The following is a 12,195-nucleotide window of genomic DNA, read 5'->3' as shown; positions in this document are numbered from 1 at the left end:
AGAACAGCTGGTGGATTTATAAAGTCACTAGTTCCCTTGAGTACCTGTACTGGAGTACATTTGCTCAAAATTTGTGCGACTTTTTTTTTCATTTTTTTTTTTTTTTAATTCTATTTATTTTTTTAAACTGCAGTTAATAAATGGCCCAAAAAAACAAACCCTGACCAGAAAAACAAAGCTGAAAAGGCAAAAAATGCGTAAAGCTGTAAAATAGACTTAAAAAAGATCTATACGCAAGAAACGCCAAAAACTAGACAAAAAAGGGTTCAAATGCAAAAATGAATCTGGTTATATTTCTTTTTTTGTCTCTGAAATGCTGTTGTTTCCACTCTCACAACATAAGTGTTGCTGGTCTGTTCTGCTCAATTTTCCCACTTTATTATATTTTTGGAATTTAAACTTATTCAATATATATCTTTGTGTTCTCTCCCTTTCTTATCTCTCCATTAGCTACTTACACTCATATTCAGCCTCATTCAGTCCTACAACAGAAGCAGGTGGTTTTCCAGCAGCAGATTGCCATCCACCAGCACCGTCAGTCGCAGCTCGTCCATGCCTCAGCCCATCTACAGCTGGCACAGCAGCCGCAGGCCACCTCTCAGCAAGGCTTGCAGGCGGCTCCTGCACAACAGACCCTGGTGGTACAACCGATGCTGCAGAGTCCTGAGGCGACCCTGCCAACTAAAGCTCCGGTGCCCATTCAACCCAAACAACCGGGCAAAGGGGTTCCACCTTTAAATCTACAAGGACACTTGGCAGCCAAACCTACACAAAGTGCTAGACCGCTTCCTACACCCCCTCCTAACCAACCTCACATTCCCGTTCAACTCGTGGGTGCAAGACAGCAGGGTCCTGCCCAAGCTATGGCCCTTGGCGCTCCCCAGGTTCCATCACAGGGGTCTTCCTTAACACAGATAACGATGCCTCAGTCTCCTGCCCCGGTTCCCAGTACCGTGTCGGGGAATGTGCAAGAAGCCCAAGCTGCATTTTACGGAGTCCTGCAGGTTAGTCTTGGTAGGAGTGAAAATGCTATGATTCTTTTTCTTTTTTGCTTATAAATCTTTACGATTTGGTCCTTGGTTTCATAGAGCAAGATGTCTGGAGCTGCGAAGAGAAAGTCAGAGGAAGACCGGGAAGAATCGCTAACACTGCCGGTAAAAACATCGCCCCCTGCCGACTCACCACCTACAGTGGAGGAGAGCAGCACCCCAGCCGGTGGGTGGACGTCACCTCATGATGTCCTATCCTATTTCTGTACATCACAGCTCTGCAAATTTTCTGGGTTTTTTTATTTTATTTTTATTTAGTTCTGGGAATGGTTTATAGTGTGTGTGTGTGTGTGTGTGTGTGTTTGATTTTTTTTTTTTTAATTTTTCATTTTATTTGCTTCCCACAGATAAGTCAGAGGCTGCCTCTCAAGTCTCTCCAGCTCTCGCTGTGTCCGCTCCTCCATGTGCCCCCACGATCTCGGTCACTTCTCGTCAGCACAGTGACACCAAGCCCCCACAAGCCATTGTGAAGCCGCAGATCCTGACCCATATTATAGAAGGCTTTGTCATCCAGGAGGGAGCCGAACCCTTTCCTGTAAGCACCATTAGAAGTGTCTGCAAATTAAATCCTTCCTTATTGTTTCCTAAGTTACTGTCTCTCCTTCTAGGTTGGCAGTCCTCAGGTACCAAAGGACCCAGAAAAGACACCCGCAGCGGTGACAGCTGTGCCTCCTTTAGAGAGTCCTTTCCCGCATCCTCCATTGGATCAGACTGTTGGCAGTATGTGTCTTTCTCTTTTTCTTGGTCTGTTGTTCACATGTAATTACTGCAGCGGACAAAACTTTCAAGATACTACAAGGAGAGTTTACTTCACACAGTTGATTAATTTGAAGTCTGTTTGCAGGCTACAACATAAAAAATTCTATTTCTCTGTCACTTTATCGGTGGGCACAGGAAACCAGGGGTGTACACTGCTTCCATAAACAGGCTGACATTAAAGGGTGCTTTACATGCTACAACATCGCTAGTGATCTCGTTAGCGATGAGACACGCCAGGTCGCACATAAGATGTGCCGAGATCTCACATAGGTCATTATTGTAGCGCCGGTCACATGTGCGATCTCGGCAAATCTTATCTGCGATCTGGCGTGTTACATCGCTAACTATGTCGCAGCGTGTAATGCACCCTTTAGGCCACTTGCATAAGTTGGATATTTGGTGAATTTTTTTTTTAAAGGGATCCTGTCATCACTTTTTTGGCGTATAAGCTGCGGCCACCACCACCGGACTCTTATATACAGTCCCACTAGGGGGCTATATGGATCAAGAATCCGATTGCTCTGCCATATCTGCTGATCATGGCTACACAGCTGTAAACAGCAGATATGCTAATTTTCTGCCTCACTTAGCTCTGGGCCGAGTGAAACCAAAAGTAATTTATGTGAGCTACAGGAGTCATCACATGACCCTGTGCTACCATGACAACCACCGGAAGTCACGTGATCACGTCACATGACTTGCGGTATTGGCCGGTTAGTAAATGTTTACCGCCGATGCCGTTATAATAGCGCTGTCACATATTGACAGCGCCGTTTAAGGGGTTAAACGTCACGAGCAGATAAGGTTTCTGCTCGTGCCTAGCAGGCACACATCTCAGCTGTGAAAATCAGCTGAGATGTGCACCGATCGCGGCATGCTGCCGGCAGCAGACCGCATGCAGTAATACTATGACTGGCCAGGACGTAATATTACTGCCCGCGGTTGTTAAGGGGTTAATAAGTTCAGGGATGTACTGTAGTAGACTCTACCTGAAAAGCGCTATCGTCGATTTAATCTTTGTAAATGTATGACCATTCTGTTTTTCCTTTGCCTGCTGCAGATCTCATTGCTATCTGGCCCTATTCTCCCTACTCTCAAGGTTCACACTTCTACCATTCTCTGATCCAGTGTCTCTAAAGGAACCTACCGATTGACAAGTGGAATCCATGGCGAAATCGGCACTTTTATGCTGCAGGATCAACCTTGTATACAGCCCACTGGCGCTACCTAGGACGCCAAGGCGGTCACTGCCTGTGCAAACATTTTTCGTCATGGCATCCTATGTACCTCTTTTATGCCTCTTGAAGTAGCTAGCTGCTTTTCCGAATCTTTCAGCAATGAGGTGGCTCTCTGCCATATCCCTTGGCCCAAAGCGTGGAAAGCATACCATTTATCCAAGAGGTCCCTTTTGAACCTTCCCTTCTGTGGCTTTCATCTTTACAGGGAGAAGCTGGCTTACGTTTTTTGGACACTACAGGTGAAGAGTATTCTATTCTCACAAGAAAGACTTTCTCTACGTCAGACCGAAAGCCCCAGTTTTGAGTCTTTCGCCACGTCTCAGCTATCCACCAAGTAAGACCTCCCGTCCCTTAAAAAAAGGAAAGACTATCCTTCAAACCAACAGGACGTGTGATGCCCCACAATCAATTCCTCTTGGTCAGAGGCCATCTTCTCCAGATATAACTTAGATTTTTTGAATTCGCTATCAGGCATTTGTCTGATTCCATCACAGGAATGGTTAAAAATGTATCAACCTCTTTTGTCAAAGAAGTTGTTGCTCAACAAGTGTGTTAGTCATTGCCACACATTGTTGGAGTCTCCACTCTGCTGTTGTCGCCAAGTAACCCAGAGAATTTATTTCCTTGGCTTGCATTCAGGATGCCTATCTCCACATCCCTCTTTTCCCAGCTTATCCAAAGTTGCTCTATTTGTCAATTTGTTTCAGTTTGTGGTCCCCTCTGTGGACTGGCAATGGCTCCCCAGTCATGACTGCCATCATGACCCGTCTGTCAGGGAAATAGGGGTCATTCACTGCCTGAACGACATCCTTGTCCAAGGCTCCCTCCTATACCGAAACCCTACAGTCAGCAGATCACACTGGATATGTCTTGCTTTGGATGCCTTGTCAATCAGTCAAAGTAATCTCTGATCCCACCTCAGCACATAATCTTCTTGGGAAGGCTGTAAATATTCAAGCAAAAGTTTTTCCTTCCAAGGATGTTGGTCTTTCAAACTGGCATCCAAACTCTCAGCTGCATTTCTACTTCTTCCACTCCGATTCTACTTCCAGTCCTAGGTAAGATGCTGGCGACAATCGAGGCGATCCCATTTGCCCAGTTCCCCACGAGGCAACTGCGTCCTCTTTGGGACAAGTCTGTTCTTTTCTTGGATAGACATCCTGGCCCTTTTCTGTTCTCCTTCAGGTTGTGGCTATCTCTGTTCCTCCTTACCAGCCTCCCTTGAATCCCTGGTATTTTCACCTGGTCCTGTGCACATTAGTGTTCTCCTTTTCAACTAATCCATAGCATTTTCCCGCTCCGGCTTTCTTGGAAGGTGGCATTCTTGATTGCTTTCTTCCATCAGGCAGATTTCAGATCTTGTGGCTCCTTGCCGCTCTCCCTTTTTTCTCTTATCTGCACAAGGAGATGTTGCTTCCAGTTCCTTCCCAAGGTGGTTTTCTTCTTCTGCTTTAATGAATAATCGTTCTTCCTTCCATCTGCCCTTCTAGAGAAACCCTTACACGGTTAGGATCTGGTCAGAGCGGTGTGTCACTACCTGAACGTGACCACTTCCTTCAAATGTTCAGATTCTCTGTTCATCATTTCAGAAGGACGTTGCCGAGATCGCTCTATTTTAAGGCGACCATTGCCCACTCGATTTATTCTGCCATCCTGAAAGCTTTTGAAGCCAAGTTATGGTCAAGGCTCATTTCACTCTGGCAATGGGGTCTTTCTTGCATTCTTTGCCATCAGGCATTAACCTTGCACCTTGTAAGGTTGATACATGGTCCTCTGTCTTTTCTTTCTCAAAGTTCTACAGGGTTTTCACTTTCTTTATCGTTCCTTTGGGAGACCCAGACCATGGGTGTTTAGCTTCTGCCTCCGGAGGACACACAAAGTACTACACTTAAAAGTGTAGCTCCTCCCTCTGAGCTTATACACCCCCTGGTAGCCAGTCCTAGCCAGTTTATCGCTTTGTGTTCAGGAGGTCATACATCCACACATGCATTCTCATCTGATTTGTTTGACTTTTGGAAAGAGTTTGAAGAAAAGCGGGTCCATGTCTGGACTCCCGGCATGTCCCTTCTCACCCCACTGTGTCGGCAGTGTTGTTAAGGTTGATTTACAAGGCTGAAGCCTTACATGCCGCGCTCCTTCACTATCCCTTCTGGGCTCTGGCTTAAAGTGGGAGCCAGCACGGTCTCCATGCCTGGCAGGAGTCCGGTCTCCATCCACAGCCCCTTGAGGATTCTGTTGGACCGGAGCGCTCATCCCCAGGCACATGGCCCTGCGTCTCAGCAGCTAAGTACCTGAGACGTTTATGTTGGGGGTCCCGGTTCTTTATTGTAAGGGGAGAGTATGCTGTATGTGATTGTTTTTAACTTTTCCGGCGGGTTCTCTAGCTTTTGCCCGAGAACCGCGCCGATGGTGCCTGCTTGTCGGCCTTGCCGCTTAAATTTAGGCCGGCCTAGTTTTGTTTTCTTGCCCTCGCATGTCACTCATGCAGAGGGACAGGTTTGACTCCTCCCGGCGGCCGTTCTACACAGGGGAGGGACACTCCCCACTGCTGGGGCGTCCCTCCTTCCCTGCAGGTCTCTATAGCCCTCCAGTTCCCGCTCTTTTATAGTAACGCCCCTAGGCCCGCCCCCTCTCTTCGCTCCGGCGGCCATTTCTCAGGCAGAGTTCACTCTGCTCTGGGACATCCTGCATTCTGCATCTCTGCTGAGGTGCTGCACACTGGGGGACCGGGCTTCGGGATCTGGAGGGCACACAACACCGCGCTCAGCGGTCTGGTAAGCCACAGCCGGTCTCCGGTTGTGGACCTCTGTATATTCTCCCTGGGGTTCATTCTCTGCAAAGCCCCCACTCCAGCAGCATGTCTCACACATGGAGCAAGGCTCCAAAGCTTTATTCTGCATGCACTGCATGTAAGCTCCTGCTGCCTGAGCCGAGCATTTATCCACACTGTGATGGTTGCTCTAACTTGGCGGTGCCACAGCCTGGGGTCTCACTCCCAGTGGTCTCTCAGGCTGCTGCTGCACCTGTGACTGAATCCCCGGCCTGGGTAGAGTCCTTTTCTAGGTCCATATCCCAGTCATTTGCTGAGTCCATGGGACTTTTGTCCAGGACTTTGCTGAATATGCATCAGCCCCCCTCACAGGGTGCCTCTAATATTCTTGACAGAGGACTCCTATCCTCTGACCTCCGTCCATCGGAGCTCACGGAGGATTCATCATCTGATCCCAGACCCCGTCCTTCTAAGAGAAGGCGCAGGGTTTCCTCCCCCTCCCCATCCCACGGCTCTGTCTCAAGAGCTGACTCTCAAGATGAGGAGGATGCCCTCACTGGGGGCTCGGAGGCTATGTATCCCATCGAGTTCTCTGAGGGTGACTCAGATCTTAGTGATTTGATTGCTTCTATTAATTCTGTGCTGGATCTCAATCCGCCAGTGTCAGGGGAGCAACTCTCTTTGGCAGAAAAACATCAGTTTACCTCGCCTAAGAGAGTGAAGAGTGTGTTCTTTAACCACTCCAGTTTTCAGACCGCTGTGACCAAACCCAGGGCCTGCCCTGACAAACGCTTTCCAAAGCGTGGTTCTGATGACCGGTTTCCATTTCCACCTGAGGTGGTCAAGGAGTGGTCTCACTCCCCAAAGGTAGACCCCCCGGTGTCTAGGCTCTCAGCCCGGACCGTTGTGTCGGTGGCTGACGGCACCTCACTTAAGGATTCCACTGACCGTCAGATTGACCTTCTTGCCAAATCTGTGTATGAAGCTGCGGGGGCCGCGTTTTCCCCGACTTTTGCAGCAGTGTGGGCTCTCAAAGCCATCTCTGCTTCTCTAGAGGAGATGCATTCCCTCACCAAGGAATCTATGCCTGAGATGGTTACCTTAACTGCTCAGGCTTCAGCTTTTTCATCTTATGCCATGTCTGCCATGCTAGAGGCTGCTCACCGCACTGCGGTGGCTTCAGCTAATTCTCTTGTTATCCACAGGCTTTTGTGGCTTTGAGAGTGGAAGGCAGATGCTTCTTCCAAGAAGTTTCTTGCTTGGCTCCCTTTTGCTGGTTCACGGCTGTTTGGTGAACAGCTGGATGAAATCATTAAAGAGGCTACTGGCGGGAAGAGTACTTCCATGCCACAAACCAAGACCAGGAAACCCGCCCAGGGTAGGAATCAATCGAGGTTTCGTTCCTTTCGTTCCTCCAACTGGTCATCCTCTAAGCCTTCCGCCTCGTCCGCTAACTCAGCCAAGGATCAAAAATACAACTGGCGCCCAAAAGCGCGTCCGCAGAAGACCGCAGGAGGTTCTGCCACTAAGGCAGCTTCCTTATGACTCTCGGCCCGCTCCAGCCACGTCCTTAGTCGGTGGCAGGCTCTCCCACTTTGGCGACGCTTGGTTAAAGCAAGTCTCCGATCAGTGGGTGAGAGACATCATATCTCACGGCTACAGGATAGAATTCTCTTCCAGCCCTCCAAACAGATTTTTTTCTCTCAACTCCCCCCTGCTCCAAGGCCGCCGCCTTCTCGCAGGCCGAGGCGTCCTTGCAGGCAAACGGAGTGATTGTCCCAGTTCCCGCTCAGGAACGGTTCAGAGGTTTTTACTCAAATCTCTTCCTAGTTCCAAAAAAGGACGGTACCTTCCGGCCCATCCTGGATCTCAAGCTTCTCAACAAGCATGTCCGGGTGCGGCATCTGCGATCAGTCATTGCCTCTATGACCCAAGGGGAGTTCCTGGCGTCCATCGACATCAGAGATGCCTATCTACATGTGCCAATCGCCGTGTCACATCAGCGTTGGTTACGTTTTGCGATAGGAGAGGATCATTTCCAATTCGTGGCTCTCCCCTTCGGGTTAGCCACGGCCCCTCGGGTATTCACCAAGGTCATGGCGGCAGTGATTGCGGTCCTGCACCTCCAGGGGTTAGCAGTGCTTCCTTATCTGGACGACCGTCTGGTCAAGGGTACATCCAGCGCAGACTGTCAGCGGAGTGTTTCGCTCACTCTCGCCACCCTAGCCCAATTCGGGTGGATTGTCAATCTTCCCAAATCCACTCTGACTCCGACCCAGAGTCTCACGTACCTAGGGATGCAGTTCGAGACTTTGCCGGCACTTGTGAAGTTGCCCTTAATCAAACAGCAGTCTCTCCGGCTAGCGGTGCGCTCTCTCCTGAGCGTTATTCCCTCAGGCGCCTGCTGCAGGTGCTGGGTCAAATGGTGGCTTCCATGGAGGCGGTTCCCTTTGCCCAGTTCCATCTGCGTCCTCTGCAGCTGGACATTCTCCGCTGTTGGGACAAGCGTCCTTCCTCCTTACAGAGGTTAGTGGCTCTGTCGCCACGGACCAGGAACTCTCTTCAGTGGTGGCTTCGACCCCTCTCCCTGTCCCAAGGGCGCTCCTTCCTGACTCCGTCCTGGGTGATTCTCACCACGGATGCCAGCCTATCCGGCTGGGGAGCGGTACATCTCCACCACAGAGCACAGGGCATTTGGACTCCGTCCGAGTCAGCCCTTTCAATCAATGTGCTGGAAACCAGAGCTGTGCTTCTAGCTCTCCTAGCTTTTCACCACCTGTTGGCGGGCAGGCACATTCGAGTCCAGTCAGACAACGCGACAGTGGTTGCCTACATCAATCACCAAGGCGTGACACGCAGCCGCCTGGCAATGTTGGAGGTCCAATGCATTCTTCAATGGGCGGAGGACTCCAAGTCCACCATATCCGCAGTCCACATCCCTGGCGTAGAAAACTGGGAGGCAGATTATCTCAGCCGTCAATCCGTGGACGGTGGCGAGTGGTCTCTGCACCCGGCAGTGTTTCAGTCAATCTGCCGCAAATGGGGCACTCCGGACGTGGACCTAATGGCATCCCGTCACAACAACAAAGTTCCTGTTTACGTGGCTCGCTCCCACGATCCTCAGGCCTTCGCCGCGGACGCTCTGGTTCAAGACTGGTCCAGGTTTCGCCTGTCCTACGTGTTTCCCCCTCTAACTCTCTTGCCCAGAGTCCTGCGCAAGATCAGAATGGAGGGCCGTCGAGTCATTCTCATTGCACCGGACTGGCCCAGGCGAGCTTGGTATCCGGACCTGCTCCAACTGTCCGTGGAGATGCCGTGGCATCTTCCAGACCGTCCAGACCTGCTCTCGCAGGGTCCGTTTTTCCGCCCGAATTCTGCGGCACTCAAATTGACGGCGTGGCTTTTGAGTCCTGGATTTTGACGGCTTCTGGTATTCCTCCTGAAGTCATCTCCACTATGACTCGGGCCCGTAAGTCTTCCTCCGTCAAGATCTATCACAGGACTTGGAAAATTTTCCTGTCCTGGTGTCGCTCTTCCGGCCATTCTCCGTGGCCATTCTCGTTGCCGACCCTTCTGTCTTTTTTACAGTCCGGTCTGCAGCTGGGACTGTCCCTCAACTCTCTCAAGGGACAAGTCTCAGCTCTATCAGTGCTGTTCCAGCGGCGTCTCGCCCGGCTGGCTCAGATCCGCACTTTCATGCAAGGTGCGTCTCACATCATTCCGCCTTATCGGCGGCCCTTGGATCCCTGGGACCTTAACTTGGTCCTCACGGTATTGCAGAAACCCCCCTTTGAGCCTCTTAGGGAGGTTTCTTCTTTATCGTCTTTCTCAAAAGGTGGCCTTTCTAGTTGCCATAACTTCTCTCAGGAGAGTCTCTGATTTGGCTGCGCTCTCCTCGGAGTCACCTTTTTTGTTTTTTCACCAAGACAAGGTAGTTCTCCGTCCGACCCTGGGCTTTCTTCCTAAGGTGGTCTCTCCCTTCCACCTTAACCAGGATATTTCCTTGCCTTCCTTCTGTCCGGCCCCTGTTCGCTTTGAAAAAGCGCTGCATACTCTAGATCTGGTGCGTGCTCTCCGGATTTATGTGGCTCGCACCGCTGCGCTTAGGCGGTGCACCTCTCTTTTTGTGCTAACCACAGGGCGGCGCAAGGGCCTCCCTGCTTCTAAGCCGACCTTAGCCCGTTGGATTAGATCGACCATTTTGGACGCCTACCAGAGTACTCAGGTGCCTCCCCCGCCGGGGATCAAAGCACACTCGACCAGAGCTGTCTGTGCCTCTTGGGCTTTTAGGCACCAGGCTACGGCTCAACAAGTCTGTCAGGCTGCCACTTGGACTAGCCTGCATACCTTTTCGAAGCACTACCAAGTGCATGCTCATGCTTCGGCAGATGCGAGCTTGGGCAGACGCATCCTTCAGGCGGCTGTCGCCCACTTGTGAAGTTAGGCTCCGCCTACTTCTTAGTTTTTTCTGTTTATTCCCACCCAGGGACAGCTTTGGAACGTCCCATGGTCTGGGTCTTCCAAAGGAACGATAAAGAAAAAGAGAATTTTGTTACTTACCGTAAATTCTTTTTCTTATAGTTTCGTATTGGGAGACCCAGCTCCCTCCCTGTTGCCTGTTGGCAATTTTCTTGTTCCATGTGTTATCACCGGCTGTTGTCGTGGACAGAGTCTTCGGTTGTTCCGGTTCTTACTCGGTTCTACTTGTGGGTGGCTATTCTCCTTCAGCTTTTGCACTAAACTGGCTAGGACTGGCTACCAGGGGGTGTATAAGCTCAGAGGGAGGAGCTAAACTTTTAAGTGTAGTACTTTGTGTGTCCTCCGGAGGCAGAAGCTAAACACCCATGGTCTGGGTCTCCCAATACGGAACTATAAGAAAAAGAATTTACGGTAAGTAACAAAATTCTCTTTTTTTGCCTCAATGAATACGAGTCTGGGCATAAAACTGCTACAAGCGGAGTTATCTCTTGAATGATTTACCTTACACATTTATACATATATCCCACCCTAAGGGACTGCTTTGGGATGTCACATGGTTTTCTGTATCCCCCCCCCCAATGAAGCATCCGAGAGATTTTCCCCATGCTGTAAAATCTTTCTCGTAGTCTTCATTTAGGAACTCAGTTATTTTTGCCTTGGGTGCTTTTGTGTGTATTAATAAAGCATATTTTCTTCGGCGCTCTATTGGGAGACCCAGACGATTGGGTGTATAGCTACTGCCTCCGGAGGCCACACAAAGCATTACACTAAAAAGTGTAAGGCCCCTCCCCTTCTGGCTATACACCCCCCGTGGGATCACGGGCTGCTCAGTTTTCAAGCTTTGTGCGAAGGAGGCACACATCCATGCATAAGCACCACTGTTTAGTCAGCAGTAGCTGCTGACTCTATCGGATGGAAGAAAAGAGGGCCCATACTAGGGCCCCCAGCATGCTCCCTTCTCACCCCACTTGTGGTTTGTAAGGTTGAGGTACCTATTGCTGGTACGGAGGCTGGAGCCCACATGCTGTTTTCCTTCCCCATCCCCCTGAGGGGCTCTGAGGAAGTGGGATCTTTCCGGCCACCAAGCCCTGAGGCCGGGCTCCATCCACAGACCCATAGAACCTGCTGGATGTGGAGCGGGAGTGCCGTTCAGGGACAAGGCCCTGCAACTTTCAGGTACTCTGTGTCCCCGTATGGCAGGCCACGCACACTCCAGGCTTGCTGGGTGTGCTAGTGCGCCGGGGACTGTAGCGCTGTGCGCTGGGCTTATAGTCCCTGCAGATTACTGGGGGACTTTACGTGTGGGGACCGCCGCGCCGACCGCCCCTGGAGCGGCGGCGCAGCTGCGACTTGTAGTGCGCCGGGGACGCGCTGACCGCGCTTTTACGGCGGCGGCGCTTCTAACTTTAGTCCCCGGCTTTTGCGGCCTAGCGCCGCTTCGTTCCCGCCCCCTCCCTGTCACTCAGGGAAAGGGAGAGACGCTGTTCTATAGCAGCGCCGAGGGCTGGAGCCTTATTTGCATCTCCAGCCCCCTTCACTAGACACAGTGGGCGCCGGGTTCCCGCTCTTGGTCTCGGGCACGCCCTCGGCCCGCCCCTCTCCTCTGGACGCCGGCAGCCATTCCGGCACGCAGAGCGGGAAAACGGAGACAAGCGCTGAGCTACCAGCACAGGATTCCGGCGCCACACACCCGCTTTGTGCGGGCGGTAAGCGGCAACTAAAGTGCTGACCCACTAATGCCGAAGTGTCCTGTTGTACTTTTGTACGGTCGCTATTCAGGATGCAGACCTAGAAACAGCAGCAAAAGATCAGGGGTGCTAAAGCACAGACTCTATATGCTGCTTGTCTTGCATGTGCTGCAGTGTCATGTGTCCTTTATGCTTGTATGCTTTACATTGCA

At 51.0% G+C, this 12,195-nt stretch overlaps 1 protein-coding gene across 3 annotated transcripts in view; it reads left to right on the top strand.

Annotated features, from left to right (window-relative positions):
• Positions 1–12,195, top strand: part of PHC1 (polyhomeotic homolog 1) — a 110,822-nt gene that overhangs the window by 26,031 nt on the left and 72,596 nt on the right. For all 3 annotated transcript variants that reach the window (XM_075348526.1, XM_075348527.1, XM_075348529.1), the window contains exons 8-11: positions 451–1,004; positions 1,089–1,215; positions 1,397–1,584; positions 1,658–1,769. In XM_075348526.1, the coding sequence (XP_075204641.1) occupies positions 451–1,004; positions 1,089–1,215; positions 1,397–1,584; positions 1,658–1,769 (981 nt within the window). The remainder of the gene's footprint in view (positions 1–450; positions 1,005–1,088; positions 1,216–1,396; positions 1,585–1,657; positions 1,770–12,195) is intronic.

Source organism: Anomaloglossus baeobatrachus, chromosome 5 (genome assembly GCF_048569485.1).
Source record: "Anomaloglossus baeobatrachus isolate aAnoBae1 chromosome 5, aAnoBae1.hap1, whole genome shotgun sequence".
Taxonomy (NCBI): Eukaryota; Metazoa; Chordata; class Amphibia; order Anura; family Aromobatidae; genus Anomaloglossus; species Anomaloglossus baeobatrachus.
Note: the sequence above shows the minus strand (reverse complement) of the source record. Positions and strands in the feature narration are given on the sequence as shown.